Source organism: Leucoraja erinacea, chromosome 33, assembly GCF_028641065.1.
Source record: "Leucoraja erinacea ecotype New England chromosome 33, Leri_hhj_1, whole genome shotgun sequence".
Lineage (NCBI taxonomy): Eukaryota > Metazoa > Chordata > Chondrichthyes > Rajiformes > Rajidae > Leucoraja > Leucoraja erinaceus.
Genome location: NC_073409.1, coordinates 11,454,428 through 11,476,132, shown reverse-complemented (window position 1 = coordinate 11,476,132; position 21,705 = coordinate 11,454,428). Strand labels below are relative to the sequence as shown.

General features: G+C 37.6%; 1 protein-coding gene across 1 annotated transcript in view; it reads left to right on the top strand.

Moving 5' to 3' along the window:
* Positions 1 to 21,705, top strand: part of trpm7 (transient receptor potential cation channel, subfamily M, member 7) — an 89,227-nt gene that overhangs the window by 35,081 nt on the left and 32,441 nt on the right. Inside the window, exons 10-24 of the mRNA XM_055661319.1 lie at positions 709 to 832; positions 1,896 to 1,968; positions 3,365 to 3,465; positions 4,667 to 4,801; positions 5,811 to 5,864; positions 6,869 to 7,009; positions 8,077 to 8,211; positions 9,593 to 9,873; positions 11,784 to 12,012; positions 12,186 to 12,341; positions 13,407 to 13,550; positions 15,226 to 15,354; positions 16,296 to 16,547; positions 17,118 to 17,292; positions 20,825 to 20,957. Coding sequence (XP_055517294.1) covers positions 709 to 832; positions 1,896 to 1,968; positions 3,365 to 3,465; positions 4,667 to 4,801; positions 5,811 to 5,864; positions 6,869 to 7,009; positions 8,077 to 8,211; positions 9,593 to 9,873; positions 11,784 to 12,012; positions 12,186 to 12,341; positions 13,407 to 13,550; positions 15,226 to 15,354; positions 16,296 to 16,547; positions 17,118 to 17,292; positions 20,825 to 20,957 — 2,262 coding nt within the window. The remainder of the gene's footprint in view (positions 1 to 708; positions 833 to 1,895; positions 1,969 to 3,364; positions 3,466 to 4,666; positions 4,802 to 5,810; positions 5,865 to 6,868; positions 7,010 to 8,076; positions 8,212 to 9,592; positions 9,874 to 11,783; positions 12,013 to 12,185; positions 12,342 to 13,406; positions 13,551 to 15,225; positions 15,355 to 16,295; positions 16,548 to 17,117; positions 17,293 to 20,824; positions 20,958 to 21,705) is intronic.

The following is a 21,705-nucleotide window of genomic DNA, read 5'->3' as shown; positions in this document are numbered from 1 at the left end:
CTGTGCCTAGACAGTGTTTCTCACTCAGGAAAACTGAATGTGGGGTGTATCCACGTCCCTTTTATATAATTATGCGTCTTCATGTCTCACTGAAGTATGGAAATTACAGTAATGCTTAACTGTCTCGTGGAATATGAGATTACCTGTCTGAGCCACTTCTTCTGATCGCTCTCTTTTAATTAAACACTACCCAGTTAACTACTTTTGACAAATCCCTTATCCAAATATCTAGTTTTGCATAAAAAAAGACAGTTTTAACACGAGACCAAAGCAAAATATTTAAGTCTGAAAATTGATTCTAGCCGCCAGTGATTTGTGAAAATTGTCACTTCCTTGTTAACAACTTACCAATCTGCAAAAGTAGTCTCACTTTCTATGTTGAAGTCCTTTAATCCTGGAGCACACACCAATGCCATTTATTCAATACTTGAGACTAGAAGGTTAATTTGTGTGAAGAAAGACTGAGAGTAATAAGAGTTTTATGAATTTGCAAGGTAACAGTTTACATTATTGATCAATCAGGCCAACAGTATTTAGCTTGTGGAATCGTGAATTAGCTTGTAACCAATTAACAAGTTTGTTTTCCTGCATTAAATCTGGACTTGTGAAATTATTTATCTTGAATAACCTATTTAGAATATTTTATAACTAATTCAATATGCTTGGCTGACTTTACTGATTAATTATGACTGTTTGGTTCCCCACCAGTATGCTTCCTGATGGGTTGGAATTGGAAATCCTCACCACAATCAAAAAGACTTTTAACTTCAGCCAAAATGAAGCATATCATTTATTCCAGACTCTGATGGAATGTATGAAGGCTAGAGAACTTGTAAGTTTGCCATAAAAGTATGTTGTAGCGAGCTAGTAAATGATATATTTTTCAAGTCCAGATCTGAATTTGATCCGTAGCAATAAAATAGGGATATCTCTGCACCCTGTTAATGAGGATGAATTTGGTAAAGGTCCTTGGTTTTTCACAAATTAGTTTTTTTTTTCATGCTTCTTGCTTGAACTTTTAAGACTTTGTATTGGGAATGAGGAAAACTGGCACTGGTGATAGGTGATGCTCATAATGCAATACTAGGGCTGAACATATTCTAGCAAGGCAGTATTTGCTCAGGATGAAAACATTGGTTAGGCAGGGGAGGGATATGGTGGTGGAGGGGGGGGGGGGGGGGGGCGCCAGGAAAAAGCGACAACTGTGGGGGGGGGGGGGGGGGGACAGACGGTGACCGATCACGTCCTGTCGGCAGCAACCTGAAGAAAGCGCTGTTGGTCAGGGGCTACAATGCGAGCTGCAACAACAGCCACGTCAACGGACAGTACGACAGCTCGTGAGGAAGGCCTCGCATGCATTTCTTTGTTTCTACCTAGTTTTAAGGTGATTCCAACTTGCATAAAATCTGACTTGCGTAAGGGTTTATGGAATGTAACCCTGTATTTATCCATTGAACCTGGGTAAAGAATGCCACAGATTAACTTTTAATGAGCAAAGAACTATTTTCTCATTGCATTCTTGACATCTTAAACTAATATAATGACTCTTCCACTTATCAAAGGGAAACGTGATCCATGCCTTTTCTTTCATAACCAATAATTTATTTGTGTTGAAAGCTTTGAAATTTTCTCTATATTTTACCCTGCATATCTCTATAGTATATTCTCAAATCCTAAACAAATTAGTAGCCTCCTCTCCAAAAGTGCATGTAGGTATTGATTGGGGGAATGTTTAGGAACAGCTGAGATGGATATCCACCTAGTTGAATTTGATACCTGCGCAAACCTTGTCTATAATAATAGAAGTAACATCTATGTTGTAACTTTCATGGAAAAATCATTACCAATGGCTTCATTAAGGAGAAGAGATCGAACATTTTATTTTACATTTTCAGATTACTGTATATCACATTGGGGCAGAGGAACACCAAGATATAGATGTGGCCATTCTAACAGCATTGTTAAAAGGCAAGTATGCTGAGCTTGACCAGCTTCAATAACACCATTCTTAATCTCATTTTATTTGGTGCTGAGATCTTGGCTTTGTTTTATTACATTGTAGGTGAGATGTATTCATAGTAAAATTTGTTCCTTAAAAGGATATTTAAGAAAGTTTAAGATCCACCTTTGATTTAATTTTGCAATAAAGTGTATGGCGTTAAGTGGTCTTCTTGATGAGTTCTGTGTACAGAAGTTTATCAAACTGGTGCTTAAATATATATTTTCAGTAACAATACAGCAGTGTACGAAATTGTTCCAGATTCTGCATGGTCATCACCCTTTTAATGAAGAAATCTATCCTTTCAATCCTAAATCTCTTGTCATAAAACGAAAGATGACCCGTAGACAAATGGGATTAGAGCAGAAGCCAAAATAAACTACATTATATTGATATTCATCGATAAACACACAAATCCCACAGCTATCTTGACCATATTTCCTCCCACATTGTCTTCTATAATGGTGTCATCCCCTTTTCCCAATTTCACCATCTCAGCCACATCTGCTCCAAATTTTCTGAAATATCATCCTTCCTAAAGCATGGCTTCCTTTCTGCCATATTTCCTCCTTTGTCTGCATTTCGGACGTTAAATGCCTTTCTCACCAGGGACTAACTATACTGAACGTTTTTCCTTCCAATATTTATTATGTAAAAGAATATGTGTGTTTATGATTGTGTTTATAGTTTGTTTTGGTTGTTTGTTTGTTTGTCTTTTTGCACAAAGTCCGCGAGCATTGCCACTTTTAATTTCATTGCACATCTCGTATGTGTATGTGATGAATAAACTTGACTTGACTTGATTTCTTCTCTGATCCTGAAAATGGTAACCAATACAACCATTGTCTCCAAGGCTCCTCCTTTACAACTGATTTGAAATTATCAAGCCTTGGGCATTTATCAAAAATATTTGCACCATTTTCTTACTAATGTTCTTTACTTCTTCAGCCTCATTAGATTCATGGTTTCTTTACACTTCTGGGAAGTTATTTAGACATTTGGATGTTTGTTTTGCCATTTTCCTGCTTCCCCATTATAAATTCTTCCAGATCTACTCTTGCAGATAGTTGCTCACAGATTATATATAAAGATGTATTAATTACTTGGAGCATTGCGGCCAGCGACTTTGATTATTAGGGGCATTGCTTTAATCTGTCAGCTATGGAATCATTCCATATTTAGCCTAAAAATCAAGCTGACCATAACCGTAACAATTATTTTTGCTGTTGATGGTCTACTCTGAGTGTGAAATGATAGTCAAGAGGAACACGTTTTTGTTGTTTGGAATAAGAAAACGGAATTATTTCTAGACCTACTCTAGTTCTCAAAACTCCTATTTCCCTAAACCTTTAACTGTTTATTCAGGTACCAATTTTTCTGCATTTGATCAATTGATCTTAACACTTGCCTGGGACAGGGTGGATATTGCCAAGAATCATGCATTTGTTTATGGGCAGCAGTGGCAGGTATGTACACATTTAAGAAAAATTAAGCTTATATTCAACCAGAGAGAGAGAGAAATGAATGAAGCAAATCTTCTGCTATCCTGTGTTTGCTGTTTGTCTGCTACCTGGGCTATGCTATTTCTCCTAACCCAATCTACAGCATAGTTTTTTACCTGGGAGTCTGGCTCCCAGCTCATCGAGGTACAGGACTTCTGACTCGCTGTAGTGACGGGAATTACATCAACAACAAAGAAACGTGACTCCTGCCTATTCCCATACCGACCTTTTTGTCCTTGGCCTCCTCCATTGGCAGAGTTAGGCCACGTGCAAACTGGAAGAATAGTACTTCATATTTCCTCTTGGATAGCCTACAATCCAACGGACTGAACATTGAATTCTCCAAATTTCGAGTAACCGCCTCCACTCTTTTTTTCCCTAACCTCTCACCCCAATGTGCACATTGTTCTTCCACAACCTTAGTCACCCTGCTCCTTTGCCCTCCTCTGCATGCAAACCTCCCATCCCCGAGTCCCATATTTTCCCTTTACGCCCTTTCCCATTCCACACTTATCTGACATACTTTTGTCTTCATTACACCTCCAACCTTTGTCACTTACTGCACTCATCAGCTAATCGGCATAAATTACCAACTCTGCCCCATCTACTTCTCTCTTTTCCAACTTTCGCCTCCCTACTCCATCAATCTGAAGAAGGGTCCTGATCTAAAATGTCCTCTGTTCTTGTCCCTCCATAAATGCTGCCAGACCCACTGAGTTCCCCCAGCATTTTGATTTTTGATCAAGATTCCAGCTTCTGCAGTTCCTTGTGTCTCTTACCGTCATACTTTTTTTGAGTGTTTGATAATCTTGAAATCACGAACATTAAAAATCACATAGGATTTCTGAAAAATAAAATTGTTAAAATTTAACTTTTCTCGCTGATTTCATTCTGTTTATAGCTGAGCTATGCAGAAGGAAACACTAAAACCTCTGCCTGAGATTTCCTAATTATCCGTATGTCCACCAGCAGGTCTCAGCAGAAGACTTGTTTCAACATTTCAAGTTGATTTTAATTTTATAATGCTTATTTCTAAAGGTAGCAATTATAAATTCAAAACTTCTTTATATATTCAATTATTTTCTAATTAGGTTCTATTTAGATAGGTGTGGGCATTTAGCATACCTTTTTTAGGTCAATCTCTAATTGTTATTGAATGTTTCAGGTTGGATCCCTTGAACAAGCGATGTTGGAAGCTCTTGTCATGGACAGAGTGGAATTTGTGAAACTTCTCATTGAAAATGGAGTTAGCATGCACAAGTTCCTCACAATCCCTAGACTTGAAGAGTTATACAATACAGTAAGTGGAAGGAATGTCAAAGCAAAACTACAAATACTGCAAATCTGAAATAAAAACATAAAACGTTGGAAACACTTAGCAGTTCGGGGAAAACTGCTGGAGTAACTCAGCGGGTCAGGCAGCATTTCTGGAAAGAAGGAATAGGTGACATTTTGAGTTGGAACCCTTCTTCAGACTGAAAGATAGAGGTGGGGGGGGCAATTGGACGCGATAAAAGGGTCAGAACAAATTACCTCAGGAAGGGTTGAGTTCATAATGGCCCATTGTTGGCTGGGGAAGATGCGCTAACGATAGGGATACGAGGACGTCTGTATCCCTGTTTTGTACCGACATGTATGCCTGTCACTGCACTGGAACAGGAGCTTCAGCATGAAAGATTAACTCTGTTTCCCATTCCACTGATGTTACCTGACCTGCTGAATTTTTGCTTGCAGTTTCTGCAAATTTTCAATAACGAAAAATAATGGTTAATGCTTTGGCATTACAATGCAATAGTTGTTTGGGGTGTTGCATTATGTGTATAGAAAATATTTAGGATTTCATACTTTGTGTATTTCTAATTGATCTGTAAGAACATAAACTGGGATGTATGACCTTGTATCAAATTAAAGAGAGAGAGTTAATACATTGATAAATCCAAAATGTATGTTCTGTTTGTTTGTGGCTATACATTGAACTTCAACAGTACTTTACAGTGAACATTATAAGGATGAATTAATACAAACGTCTTTCAAATACAGAAGTTATTTCAAGATTCAAGAATCATTTTAATTGTCACGTACCAATTAAGGTACAGTGAAATTTGAGTTACCATACAGTGAGAAAAACAACAATACACAATTCAGCCACATAAAATAAAATTTAACATAAACATCCACTGGGAGCTATTTGTTAGCTCTGCTGAAAATTGGTGACATTCTGTAGAAGTGGGCAAAGAAAAAATATTTACACTGCCTTTCCTGACTGATGCTGGATAACTGCATTTTTATTTTGTGCTCTTTCAATGCAGAAACAAGGGCCAACTAATCCAACATTGCATCATCTAGTGAGAGATGTTAAACAGGTAATCTTACTCTTGCTAGTCTTTGAACTTTGTAACTACATACTGAGATCTCGCACCAATGTTTAAATAGCTTTAGAATACATATTTTACAATGATAGTTGAACTGATATGTCCAAGTAAAGACTGACACACACATGTGATGGAATTTGGAGGAAAAAATGAACTACTGGGGGAACTCAGTCTATCAAACAACAACTGTGAAGGCCAAGGGACAGTCGATGTTTTGGGTTGAGGCGCAGCATCAGGACTGTGAGCGTAGAGAGGAGAGGCAGGGGTTGTCAGGAGATGGGTGCAATTGAATGATGAGGGTCATGGGAGGCCGTGAGTGATAAGTACAGACCGAGAAGGGGAAAAACAAGTAGATGGATCATTTTTCTTGCTTTCTGCAATTACCTGTTCTAGATGTGTATGACAATGATATTTATAAAATAAAGATGATTTTCTTCCAACATCTCTTTAATGGCGTTGTTTTGTTAGTAAGAAATGTAATTTTGAATTGAAGCTATTTATGCTCGGTTATGTCCAGTAGAATACTTGAAGGAAGAGTTCATCCTCGTTGAGTCATAGAGTCAGACAGTATGGAAACAAGCCTTAGCCTAACATATCCATGCAGGTCATCAAACATCAATTTACACTAGCCTTACACTCAGCCCATTTTAATCCCCCACAATTTCTGCTCAGATTCTAGCACATATATATGTATATAGTGGGGTGATTTACAGTGCCAATTAACCTTCTCACCAGCACATCCTTGGGGTGTGGCTGGAAACCAAAGAGCACAGGACGTGCATGATCTTCAAAAACTACTACGGAGTTCAGGTTTGAAACTGGTTCACTGGAGGAATTTGGATTTTTATCAATTGCTTTTGGTGATGCCTTTTCATATTTTAAGTTGAGCCACTAAGCTATGTTAGAAAGATGCATTGATCTTAACCCATTATTACTTCCCTGAGGGTGAAATTTCACTGATCATGGAATTAATAATTTTGATTTATGTTTCATAGGGGAATCTTCCTTCAGATTATAAAATCACTTTGATTGATGTGGGTCTTGTCATCGAATATCTTATGGGTGGAACATATCGATGTACGTACACAAGGAAACGTTTCAGAATTATCTACAACAATCTTCATGGACCCACTCGGGTATGCTCTTTGCCTTCCAGAATATTTAATGTATATGAAGTATAGTCAGCTAGCTCAATTTAATGACTTACAAATGAACAACAAGGGTTTTTGAAGCACATGCAGAGTTGATAATGTTCTGTGCTTGACTGCAAGTTATTGCTCATTTATCCTAATGCTCCAGCCTGCCAAGTAGCTCACCATGTGGAAAAAAAGTGGGGAATATACAGATGCACTATTTCTCATTTGCTCACAATGTTATCTATGGATTGTAGCACTTGGTTTTAGCTTTTGATTTTGATCAGAAATTATTTTCTACATTTATAAACATGTTAAAATTACTCATTAGAATTGAAGTAAATTTATATATTCAATCCTGTTATGACAAAATGCTGCTCAAGTTCTGCTTTAAGCAAACTAATAGTTGTGTTGACATGTTTGTCAATAGATGCATGTAAGGGAATCAGAAATAATTGCATCGGGTAATACCTTTTCATGAAGCTCTTAGTTTCAAATCAACTTTTAATAAAGATATCTTCATACTTTCAATCTCTTGGGTTTACTCAAACTTGTTTTTCAATTCCTTATATATATTTTTGTAAAGAAATGTGCATTCTGTTTTGTGCATCGTAGCTGTTTAGCCATTTCACGTTCTAATAAACTTCAGTGTTTTAAGAATATTCCCTGCAATATCTCTGGCCACTTTTAAGTATATTCAGTCCCTTTGAACCTTCAAGACCATTTGTTTTTATATCTTAAATGGTTTTGATATTTAATAACTGATTATTATTCATCCTAAATTGCATCATCTCTCATATCACTATGGTAAATTTCATCTGATACTCAGATGCCCAAAATACCAGTCTGGTGGAATTTCTTTGTGGTTACTGAATTAATAATCCAGAAGCCTGGACATATAATTCAGGGATCACAAAGCAATTCAAATAAAATAGTAGGAATTTAAAACTATTGTTAATTAAAGTGACCATAAAGCAGGAGAGTATGTTCAGCCCTAGCATCTAAACACATGTAACACTTGAATTTCATTGGAAAATTTTAATGAGTATTCCTTTACCCTTTTAATCCAGAGATCTGGGCGGCATTCATCAAGCAGTATACCTCAGCTACGCAAGCACCAGGAGTCACTGACTAATCGAGCAGACAAAAAGGAAAAGACTCGACATAATCACTTCATTAAGACTGCACAGCCTTATAAACTTAAGGTACTGGGAAACATGGCATGATACGTTTGGCAGATAGAGGAGGTGAATGCACTACCTGCTAGATTTTAAACACAGAAAAACATACTCTCATCACAACCGAGTTGTCACACTGTGCATAGATTTCAATGATATAGGCATCAGCTTGCTGTCTAAGGAACATTTTATTTTATTTTAGTTTATTCATGTTTTCATTCCGTTTATTTGAAAAATGTATTTAAAGAATGCCATGGCATTCTGCTACCTAAAATCTTTGTTCTTGCACCATTAATCCTATAATCCAATGAACTGATGCTCATTGCTCTGCTGAGTTCTTCTCTATCTGGAATCTCTTTAAACCTAGCAAGAATTTCAATGATCTTACAAAACTATGTATGCATTGTTCTTAAAAATGTGTAAGAAAGAACTGCAGATGCTGGTTTAAATCGAAGGTAGACACAAAGTGCTGGAGTAACTCAACGGGTGAGGCAGCATCTCTGGAGTGAAGGAATTGACGACGTTTCGGGTCGAGACCCTTCTTCAGACTAAAATGTATGTTAGAGTAAGTGCCCACCATTTTGCAAGATACTTTTCATAAGAAGCAGAAGTGTTTCCCTAGCTTGTTGTAATACAGTTCAGAAAGAGATTGTGCAGCCCACCATGTACACGCCAGATAGTGGGCACCCATCCATATTGATTCCATCTTTCAGCACTTGGCCTATAGCATTCTGTGCCGCTGCAATGCAATGCCTGGTTAGATACGCAAATTACGTCAGCAACTCTGCTTTCACCACTCTCTCCAGCAGCGTATACCAGGTACTCTCTACTCTCTAGGTGATGGGTTCCCTTCAAATCAATCCCCTCTTAACCTATAGTTTTATCAACCTTTGAGATTCTATCTACCTTATCTATACCCCTCAATTTTATATGCCTCAATCGTGTCCCCTCTTAACCACCTCCCCACAACAGGGAACATAGACCTAGCTTTTCCAGTCTCCTCACAAATGCCTCATCCATGCAAGATCCCAGTGAATCTTGTTTACATCCTCATCAGCGCTATCTCATCTTTTGAGATGTAGGCAATTATGGTAGCTTTCAAAATTCTGCAGCAGAAATGCTTGGATCTGAGACGGGGTCAAGCAACTGATAGGTCCAGGAGTAGCTGAGAAGCCAGAGACTAAGAAGCAGGTGATCTAATGAATCATTGTGACAGCCGGTAAGTCAACAGGTCTAATGTTGCACTCTCCACAGATTTGCAGTTTAAATAGACAGGTGCACATATCATTAGTAAATTAGCAACCAATTTGATTTGAATCACCGAGCATATTGTTATCTTATGTTAACTTACTTTTTTTACCCTGTTTTTAGCAAAGGAAATGCTGACTCTGTATTTTTGCTTTATTAGCCTGAATCCTCTGTTGATCAGGGAAAGAAAAAGAGAGCCAAAGATGAAATTGTGGACATTGATGACCCCGAAACCAGATGTTTTCCCTATCCTTTCAATGAACTACTAGTGTGGGCTGTACTAATGAAGAGGCAGAAAATGGCTATGTTCTTTTGGCAACATGGAGAAGAGTCCATGGCTAAAGCTTTAGTTGCATGCAAGCTAAATCGATCTATGTCATGTGAAGCAAAGCAGAGTGATGTTGTTGATGATACTTCTGAAGAGCTGAAGCAATCTTCTAGGTCAGTCATTATTAATTACGGTAATTTTGATATCTAGGGACTTTGTTCCTGTAGCTGAGTTCAGAAGAAGTCACTTTCATGTGATTGAAATCATTTTAACTGGTATAACGTAAAGAATCATTTTAGATTTACGCGTCATTTTATGTATTTCCTTTTTTAAACCATTAACTAAGAGTGCTGGTAGATGGTCTGATCTTAGAACTATTAGCAGGATGGCACAGCTATTGGTAGACCTGCTGCCTTGCAGTGCCAGAGACCCGGGTTCGATCCTGACCTCGGGTACCATCTGTGTGAATTTGCTAGTTTTCCCCGGAACCCGGTGAGCTTTCTCCTGGTGCTGTGGATTCCTACCACATCACAAAGATGTCTGGGATTGGCCTCTGAAAATTTCCCCTAGTGTGTCGGCAGTGGGTGTGAACTGGGTGATCGATGGTCGGCATGGAATTGATGGAGTGGACCGAAGGGCCTATTTCCATGCTCAAACTAAAATTTAGTGTATGATAGCCAGCCGTCGGATAATTGACCAAATGATTTTACAACTTCCAAGCTGGATAATGCTATCCATCTCTGATATAGCTGTGAAAGTGAATTGGTGAACAGTTGACCGTGATAAAAATGTAGAGAATATATAGTCAGAAGTTCAGCAGGAGTTCAAATTGAATAACATGGTAGTCAACAGTATTGATATGGTAGTCAGCCATTGGTCAGGTAGTAGATGGAATCAAAGGGAATGAATTTTGTGGCAAAGTCTGAAAAATTATGACTTTTGCTTTGCGAGCCATTGATGAATGGATGTATGGACATATTGTGTAAACCCTCAACCCTTGTGGAACACCCTCTTAAAGGGCTGTCCCACTGCGGCAACCTAATCCTCGAGTTCTGGCGAGTTTGCCCTCGACTCATACTCGCAGTATGATCGACACAAGGTCCTAGGAGATTTTTGTAACTCTCTTTCATGCTCGAGGATAGTCCCTGCGTACTCGAGGACTCAGCTAGGTCGCGGCGTATTTTTTAACATGTTGAAAAATGCCCGCGAGTAAAAAAAGGTTGCCATGGAAAAAATCGTTGCTCGTTTTACTCGTAGGTTTAGTCGAAGTAGGTTGTAGTAGGTCGACATGTTATTCGTAGGTAATCGAGGGTAGTCGAAGGTAATCGAAGGTAGTCAAAGGTAATCATAGATAGTCTTCAACATAATCGAAGGAGGTCTTCTTCACTCTCCACTATTCGGAGTCCAATTTTCCCGAAGCTAGTCGAAGCTAGTCTTCAACATAGTCGAAGGCGGTCTTCAACATGACATTTTTTTCAAACACTCCTAAATTCGGGAATTAGGCCGCCGCAGTGGGACATCCCCTTTAGGAATGAAATGTTATCTTTAGATGGAGGAAGTATAGAGTCAATTTAGACTTGAATGATTGTTTAAACTTAATTAATTGAGGTTTGCATTCTATTCCTGCTGAACTTGTATAAGGATGCATTCAATGTGGTCAAGCTACTGATAGGTTCCGAGTGGTGGAAGATAGAGAGTATTTCAATTTGATGTTGTAAACTAGTATTAATGGTGTTTTCACTGTTTTTCCTTAATTGGGTTTATAATGTGCTTAGTGTTAACTTGAAGCTCACCTAGACCTCTTAGTAGTAGGTTTAAAAAAAAACCCATCTGGTGTTTGAATTAAGCTGAACTTTAATCAAGTAAGCTATTGTTCTTTGCCCTTGGTAGCTCACTCTGCAAACATGCAAGTACAAGATTTAAGTGGGTTCTGTCAGCATGCAATCAAAGATGGTGCATGAGCTACTGTGTATGCTTATATTGTGTCTGATCACTTTAACTGAGTTTTCTTTAAGTACAATTTCTTACGGTATTTTACATACAAACTTAACCAGTTGTTAATTTTATTACTGTTGTATTTCAGTGAATTTGGACAATTAGCTGTTGATTTACTGGATCAGTCATTCAGACAAGATGAAACCATGGCCATGAAGTTGCTGACTTATGAACTGAAGAATTGGAGCAACTCGACCTGCCTCAAGTTAGCTGTCCATTCGAGACTTCGGCCGTTTGTAGCACACACCTGTACTCAAATGCTGCTGTCAGATATGTGGATGGGAAGATTGAATATGAGAAAAAATTCATGGTACAAGGTAAAATGTTGCATGTTCTAATGTTTTATGGAAAGAGAAATGAAGAAGAGTAGATAACTTAGCTAATCTGAACATACTAAGGAGATAGCATGGAAGCCAAGGCATTAGGTACAAGTCACTGAAAGAATTACCTGAATAATCCGTGTGTTGACATTTACTTTTTTTTGGGGCAGGTTATTCTCAGTATTCTATTCCCACCTGCTATTCTCATGCTGGAGTTTAAAACCAAGGCTGAAATGTCTCATATTCCTCAAACTGAGGATGCACATCAAATGAACATGGAGGACAGTGAACACAACTTTCAGAGTCCAACTGATCAAATATCAATGGTAAGATAGTTTCAAGTATAACACGAGTCATTTATGTGATGAAACAATTGGGATAGAATATTTTACATAACTCTTGGCATGCAACTGTTTCATACTTTGCCCTGGTCCCATCAAGCACCTCATGCCCTTCTGTGACTGAGTCTCCACATTGGTTCATCAACCACCTCAGAACCCAGATGAGGCAAATTATCCTTCAACCAAATATAAAATGTAATTTTTGTTTCTGCTATCAGAAATATATATTTTTAAATTCAGAAACCTTTCACTTTGTAAGGCTGCCTGCAGTCTGCTTATTTCTTTAAGCCGCTCCATGGAGGGCCAGGCCATCTGCTTCTAAAAAATGAAATGTGGGTGGTTAAATATTATGGGCAGCAGGTTTGGATAGGTCAACTATGTGTTTGTGTGTAGCGGGGAGTTTAAAAAAAAAAAAAAAAAAAAATGCCACTGAATTAGAAGATAGCTTTGTTTAGGGAAAGTTGCAGAATAGCAATAGGGGTACGAAGTAGAAAGGTGCAGGAGAATGACACACAAGTGTAGCAAATAGTTTTAACAGTGACTGAGAAGTACGGCAAAGCCATGTGAAACAATCAAATTGGTGACCAAGGGGAAAAAAAGGGTGGAAGAAAATGATTCTTCAAATGATTTCACTGATCAATTACGGTTGTGAGTTAAAATTGTGAGTGTGAGCTAATCGAGTTCTACTTTCCGTGCTTATTCAATCCAAATATGAAAAAACAAATCTTGACAAAATCATGTAACATTTCTGTCTAGTATGTTACAACCGCTAGCTTGGTTTAAGGGATTTAAGAGATTTGAACTAATCTGGTTCAGTAATCAGCAATAATTTCACTTTTTGGATATGATTGTACATTCAAGTAACATAGGTACTGCTTGATCTCTTAGTGGATCAAAAGACCCGATTAAAGTAAGGAATTATAACATCCAAAAAGTGAATAAATTATAAGACTGAAATTTTGATATCTGTTCAAAATGCCTCTATTTGTCCTGATTTGGACATAATGGTCAACTGTTGTAGCTATATGACATGGAACTATTTTTCTGCAGGAAGTATTTAAAGAAGAAGGAATCTGTGACCACCATGAAGTGAAACATGAAGATACAAGTCTGACTAAACCAAGAAGATTGCCTATCACAAGAAAGTTCTACTCCTTTTACCATGCACCAATTGCAAAGTTTTGGTTTAACACGGTAAGTGACAAGCGAAACAAATGAAAAATTCCACTGTTGTAAAATAGTATTATTATTAAATTGTGTTTAAGGAAACTTTCTAGAATCAATTATTTTCGGTTTCCCTTAATTGAGTGAGGAACTGGACATTCTGTTTATAGATCCAAGCTCTATTATTGATTCAGGGGAAAAAAGAAGGATCTTCCTAGAAGAGTTAGTCATATAAAAATAATTTGGTTATAAATGTGCAGTGAGTTAGAACTTCGATTCATTACCTGGACTGTAATTTCTTAAAGGCCAACTATGGAACCCACTCTTTCAAACATGTGTGTCTCATGAGTTTACCCTGAGGAACAGGCTCAGTTTGCAATTTCATTTTAATAGTGCAAAACTGCTCTGAGATTCAATACACAATTCAAAGATGCTTGAGGGTGGAAGTGAATGCAAAACAGGGAGGATACACAAATTGCAGTATGATTAAAGGAATCTGCTTAATTATTTGACAACAAAATAAAATTTAAGGACGATGGAACAAAGGATTTGTGAAATGCAGAGCTTGAAGACGTGTCTGGCTGGTCAGCCTGGGCATGTCCCACTGCCAGAGGAAAGATAGAAAAAAAAACTGAAACCAATATCACAGATGAACATTTGGTACAGAGAGAGAAATCGAGTTACCCAAAGTTGTATCATTTAATACTGAATCCAGAAGGCTACAATGTGTCAAGACAGAAGATGAGATGCTGTTGCATAAGGTTGCTATGCTGGACGATCGTCCTTTTCCACCATTCAACAACCCTAACAATCTTTCCAGTTGAAGCAGTGATTCATTTCCACTGCATCACTTGTACTGCATTTATTGTTTACAATGTGGTCTCCTCTGCATTGAAAAAACCAAACGCAGATTGGGTGACTGTTTTGTAGAGCACTTACGTTTAGTCCGCAGTAGCGACTTTCAGCTTCTCGTTGACAGCCCTTTTAATTTCCCATCTCATGCTGACTTAACTGTTACAATGATTGATGCCCAATGCAAGCTTGTGGAACAGCACTTCATCTTCGGGGTGGAAGATTGCAACCTTCAAGTGGTCAGCCCTGTTTCGACTAATGCAATCAACCTGGCGTGCACAATCAAGTAAGATCAAATAGAACAAGTTGTCCTACAGCTTTAGGCTGTGCACGCCATACGCAAGAAGAAGAAGCACTTCATCTTCCATCTGGAAACTTCTGGACTCAGTATTAAATTCTACAACTTTGGGTAACTTAATTTCTATGTCAGTATCAGTTGGTGCAGTTTTTTCCTCCTTTTTTTCAGCCTGACTTGCTGGGCATGTCCTCCTGCTCTGCATTTTGGACACCTACCTTTTTTGTCAGTGTTCCTTTGTCTACGTCTTTGCACTGTACCTGCTCCAATTGACCTATTGACATATACACCTTATGCCCATGGTCCCCCTGTTTTTAATCTTATCGGAGACTTCCCCATTCCATACTCCATTTCGCTTAATGTTTTTGTCTCCTTCCCAGTTATAACAAAGAGTCTTTGACTTGAAATATCAACCCTATTTCTCTTCCTACAGATGCAACTTAACCTGCTTGAATATTTCCAATTTTCCCTGCTGTAGTACTATGCATGAAGTTTAGACTGCTAGCTTGAGGAATCTCCTGCATTTCAAAACACTAATGTATCTTTTATTATTTTCAGTTGGCTTATTTGGGATTCCTCATGCTGTATACATATGTTGTCTTGGTACGAATGCAAGAGTCACCGTCAGTACAGGAATGGATCGTGATTTCCTTTATTTTTACATTAGCCATAGAAAAAATTAGAGAGGTATGAGTCACTTAATATTTTCTATCTATAGTTTAATATTGTATGCATTGTTTGTAAAATATTCTGTATTCAATTGTTTACTGAGGAAATCTGCTAAAGTTGACTGTGGGACCATGGTGTCCTCAAGGCTCAGAATTTTAGTCATTTTGTATTTTGTAGGTTTTTGGTTCATTTCGTCCTGAGCTAGACATATCTAGTCTTTATTCGCTTTGCATCATTGAAACATGATTATTCATTCATTGTTGTCTGCAAGCCCCTACCCCTCCCCAATAATAGTTTTTTTTTAATAACTGTTTGACCCTTCCCTATACAAAATTTCTGCCACTCTATTAATCCATCCTCCCTCACATTATTTTGGTTAGTTCACCAATACTCAATATAATTTCGCCTATCTCTTTACTGCATTTTCCATGTTGAGCCCACATTTATCATCCATGGTGGCAAAGCGCAATTCACAACCTGTAACCACTAAAACTCGCTTCCAAACAATCCAAAACTTCACTCATCCTTTTTCTCCAGAGATGCTGCCTGACTGGCTGAGTTACTCCAGCACTTTGTATCTATCTGCAGTCCTTTGAAACCTCTTTAGTATCTTGCACATTTCCCTGTGTTTTTTCCCTAAACAACTTTTGTCATCCACATGGCATTGTGAAAATCAAAAAAGCTGGATATCTGCAATAAAAATAGTAAATGTAAGAAACACTCAACAAGTCAGGTCGACTATGAAATCTCAGGTCGAACCCCTACCGTTATCATATCTACTCGTGAAACTCCCTGTTGTTCATAAATTATTTCAGAGTGGCTCCATGAGTTTGCTTGATTTTGTCATTTCAAACTCCAGAAGTTTACTGGATACATGAAGCAGAAATCTAGCATTGCCTAATCTAACCTGCTATTTTTAGTTTGTCATTGGGATTATATGGTATTTTGTTTTTGTCTAGATCTTCATGTCAGAAGCTGGAAAGATAAACCAGAAGATCAATGTCTATTTCAGTGACTATTTCAACATCACTGACGCACTTGCTATAATTTTATTTTTTGTTGGTTTTGGACTGAGGTTTGGAAGTGGGCAAGTGAGGATTGCTGGGAGAACAATGTATTGCCTCAATATTATATTTTGGTATGTGCGACTTCTGGATTTCCTGGCAGTCAATCAGCATGCAGGGCCTTACGTCACAATGATAGGTAAAATGGTAAGTGGATTGCTTGAAACTTGTTTAAACAAAGTTTGGAAAAGTGTAATAATAACATACTAGGAAGTGGTGTTAGATTTTAACAGAATTCTCATCTGGGAATTTTTTTGTGTGGAGATGTTACAAAAAGATTTAAAAAAAACATAATAAAGGTGTGATAATGCCCTGGCCTAATTATTGCATATGTTGTATTTAGATTTCAAAACAGAACAGAGTTACTCCTATCGCTACTTATTGGAGAGTGGCACAGAAGGAAGTCTGGCTAGATTTAGATAGAAAGAATATGAATAGAAGAAAAGCTCTTTATTCAATTGAAAATCTAACGGTTATTTACAAAATTGATCAAATATATCCCGGAGATGAAAGATACCCCAGATGTTGAAATCTGGAGCACAAATTAAACTGCTAGTCAGCGAACATGTATGGAGGCAGAGGGATAGTCGACATTTTGGATCGAGACCCTACATTAAATATATCACCCGTAAAAGTTTATTATCATTCAGGTTTCAAATTCCCCTTTTTTACTTGGATGTTTGAGATCTAAACTTTTTTTAACCTCTTCAATTACAGGTGGCAAATATGTTTTATATTGTGGTAATTATGGCAGTGGTCTTGCTGAGCTTTGGAGTTCCAAGAAAAGCAATCCTTTACCCAGATGAATCTCCATCTTGGGAGCTGGCAAAAGATATTGTCTTTCAACCTTATTGGATGATATATGGTGAAGTGTATGCTTATGAAATTGATCGTAAGTAAGCTTTTGCATTTTCTTGCTACTTGGGTTTAATCTGACAAAATCTCGTAACTCATTATATAAACTCCACTCAGCATCAGGTAATCTAGCTTGAAGGTTCTGTGGAGATAGGTAGAACATCAATGAATAAAAATGTTGTTGGCCTCCATAATCATTTGCCAAATATGAATTGTATGTTTGCCTTGCAAAGTTTGAGAATCAGAATAATTGACACTATTCTCTCCAGCAAAAAATCTATGATCCTTATGCTGAACCTCTTATCAAAGAATTGATTCAAAATCTCTCATCTCCACAGGTTTACCTTAGTGTAGCACTCATAACAAGTAATTGCATGAAATGTATAAGAAGGAACTGCAGATGCTGGAAAATCGAATGTAGACAAAAATGCTGGAGAAATTCAGCGGGTGGGGCAGCACCTATGGAGCTGAAGAAGGATTTCGACCTGAAACGTTGCCTATTTCCTTGGCTCCATAGATGCTGCCTCACCCGCTGAGTTTCTCCAGCATTTTTGTCTACCTCCAAGTAATTGCATGAGTTGTTTATGATGTTAAGAAGTTGACAGCAGATAAATAAATATTCTCCAGAATTTAGTTCTGATCTGATGCCCCTTTCAGGGCAAACAAGTCAATGAGAACCATTGTTATTTAAGTATATGGCAAAAAAAATCTCACTTAGGGAATGAAAGGTAATATGCAAAAATCAGCAAGTGTATTGGTATTCGGGAGCTTTCCAAATGGAAATTTACATTCCATCCTACATAAGTTCTACATGTATGGTACAACCTAAAATTAATTTCTTGCTCTACCATGGGCTTGGTTTTCTAATTATGTTCTAAACCCTGGTGGTGTGGATCTTCGGGCTTTGCCCAACAGTAGTAGAGTCTGGTATCTAATTGAACTTTTGCCACATATATGGTTTTTAAGGGTGTTATCTGATAAATTGTATTCTCGCCCAGAACTGATATATTTTCATTGCAGCTCAGAGATTTAACAAGGATTCTATAAAGAGTTGAAGAGAAAAACATTGCTTTTATATATTAGCTCCCTTTTGTTGATACCTATGAAAAGCTGAAGCCATAAATTCTATCGGGCGTGTTTGCCAGTTTTTTTCAGAATTGTTGATTAAAAATAAATGGCAAAAAACTGTTTTCAAATCTCTAGAACAAAATCCATCAACCCTCTGAAGTGAATGATGTTTTTTTTTTTTTAATTTTTAGTTTTTCATTTAAAATAAATCAACACAAAAAAGAAAAGGGACATGTTAATAAGAAACATTCAAATAATACACAAAAGAAACATACAAAAATATACAGAAACATAAAAGAAATATATATTTTTAAAATTATATATATATATAATGCAACCATACCATCAGTCACACACCCCACCCACCCCACTCTGGCTAATTAAGAGGGAATTAACAAATCAGCCCTTAGTCTGGCAGAACCTGCAAGTCTGTAAAGTATGATAAAAAAAGGTTGCAATTTGTGTAAAAAAATTATTAGTACATCCCCTCAATGTATATTTAATTTTCTCAAGTTTAAGAAAAAACACTACATCTTTGAGCCACTGGCGGAGTTAGGGGATTTCCACTGTAGGAGTAGGCGACGTCAGGCTATTAAAGATGTAAAATTAATAATTTCTTTTTGCACAGAGTTTAATTGACCTGACTCATCCAGGGCCCCAAAGATGGCAATCAATGGACAGGGCTGTAGAGGTATTCCCATTGTGGTAGACACTATATTAAAGTAGCCGGACCAAAAATGATGTCATCGTGGACAAAGAAAAAACATATGGCTCAGATGACAGTGTGGGCCCGAACATCTAACACATTTATCCTCCACCTCTGCATAAATCCCAGACAGTCTTGATTTAGAAAAATGGACCCTGTGAATAACCTTAAACTGAATGAGTGCAAGACGAGCACAAGACGTGACGGTACACAGCCCATCCACAACGTTATCCCACTACTCCTCAGTAAGTTGAAGTCCCAGCTCTTCAACCCAAGCAGCCCTTGTTTTAGAGTTGGACTGATCGCAAAGATCCAGAATGCAGTTATACATCTCTGAAACAATCCCTCTTTGTTGTGTCTTGAAAGTAAACAAACTATCCCATATTTGTCATGGAGGTGAAGAGGGAAAATTAGAAAAACATTTAGAAACAAAGTGTCTAACTTGGAAGTACCTAAAAAAATGATTTGCTGGTAATCCATACAATGATGGTAAATTGGTAAAGCTGTTAAAAATAGCATCTGAAATCAGATCAAGAAAAAATGTATACTTTTGTTATCAAAAAAATAGAATCCAAATGCGAGGGAGGAAACAGGTGATTGTAACATTATGGACCTAAGGGAGATGCAGCTACAAATTTGAAATTTTTCCTGAATTGATACCAAATCTTTTAAGTATTAAGCACAACAGGATTGTTGATAAACAATTAAATCTTGGTTGGAAGAGAGGAATATATAAGAGCAGATATAGAGGATGAAGGAGGGCAAGAGCGGGCTTCCAGTTCGCACCGCTAAATAAGGAAAATCAACCTAACAACGTATTTTATGAATGACGATGTGGCGATGCGAATAGTAATCTTACCCAACTGATAAATTTATCTCCAAAACCAAATTTCTTCAACACCGCAAAAACACCCCCACTCAACCCTATCGAATGCCTTCTCAGCATCTAATTAAATTACAATCTCAGGGAAATTATCAGAATGTGTTGATCGAATAATATTTAAAAGAGCACGAGTGTTGAGAAATAAATGGCGTCCTTAATAAAGCCATTCTGTTCCTCAGAAATATACTAGACAAAACCCTCTCTAGACGGAGAGCAATAATTTTGGCCAAAACCTTTACATCAGCATTCAAAAAAGACAGAGGTTTATAAGAATCACAGGAAGTAGGGTCTTTATCTTCATCTAAAAGAAGAAATATCGACGCTTGAGTCAGTATGGGAGGTAACAAACCATTTTCCAAAGGTTCATTGAACATCAACAAAAGCATCAATAAATGTCTTTAGAAACTCTATTGGAAATCCATCAGGACCTGAGGAATTGTTAGATTGCATCGCTGTAATTGCAAAACTTAGTTCTTCAAGGGAAAGTGGAGCGTCCAATTATTTTCCAAGTGAGAAAAGGAATAGGTGTGCCTAAACCAAGAATGCTGGGAGTCAAATTAGCAGAACACATTTATGTGTAAATGAAGAAAACAAACGGATCCAAAAAGGACGGCACGCGCGCGCGCACACACACACACACACACACACACACACACACACACTTTAAACAAGTTGACCTTTTGAGATGAAAAGCACTATTGCCAATTGTTAGTCTCAGATGAAGATGGCAGTTTTTGCAGGATATTTGTTTTTTTGTATTGCAAATCCTTTGGGCTTCCACACTGTACAATGTACAGCTGTCTATTAACATTTAAGTTTGCATTAGCTGGAAGAGCTTTATGTAAAGAAAGCACTTGTTATGTCTCCAATTAATCCATATTAGTCAGCCTTGCATTTCCTTTCTACATAAAGCCTGTGCCAACAACACTGAAGAAGGTGCAAGGCAACGCTGTGTCATTGGATATTGGATAACGCCATTTTTACAAGCCGTCTACCTCTTTGTACAGTATATTCTCATGGTGAATCTTCTCATTGCCTTTTTCAAGTGAGTATATTCTTGCTTCCAGTTACACAGTTAATTAAAAGGGCACATTGTGTCAGTTTTGTATATTATCTAAATTCTGTGGGAACCAGGGGGCACAAGCACAGCCTAAGTACAATAGCAATGTACAACAGAGGCAGTGCAGTTTGAGATTTACTCTTCACCTTGCTGTTAATAGCTTTTTAATTGGCTGTCATTATTCCCACCCCGTAATTCTGTCCTTCAATTCCTTTTGTTTTCCGATTCACTAAGGCCCCCTTGAAGCCTACTTTTTCAGCAAACCTTTTGGCTAAACCTTGTTACTTTCATAAATGGAGCTTTTCTTGAACTTCCGAAATGAATACAACTTGTTCGTCATGGTAGTGCAGCGCAAAATACTTGCAACAACTTGTTTTTATTTTGGCAACCTTTTAATGCAAATAAGCCCTTAAAGAGGGAAAATTGGCATTGAGTCAAAAAGGAGAGTTTGGATTGACTTTGCATTTGGTCAAACAGATGTGATCTCAGAGCTACGGTGTGAAAGGTTTATGGAAAAAATTCTGGAGAGCAAACTAAGGAGCTGAAGGCAGAGTCACCTAAGGAACAGGAAGAGATTGCACCCTTCATATGTTTGATTAGAAAATATAACTTGAACACCAACATTAATCAGTCAATAAGATTTCAGCGCTCAGTAATTAATGCGTTTTAAATATTTTGAGAAAACAATTTCTATCAATTAAACTTTGTAAAATGGCCTAAATCTTTTTTCAAT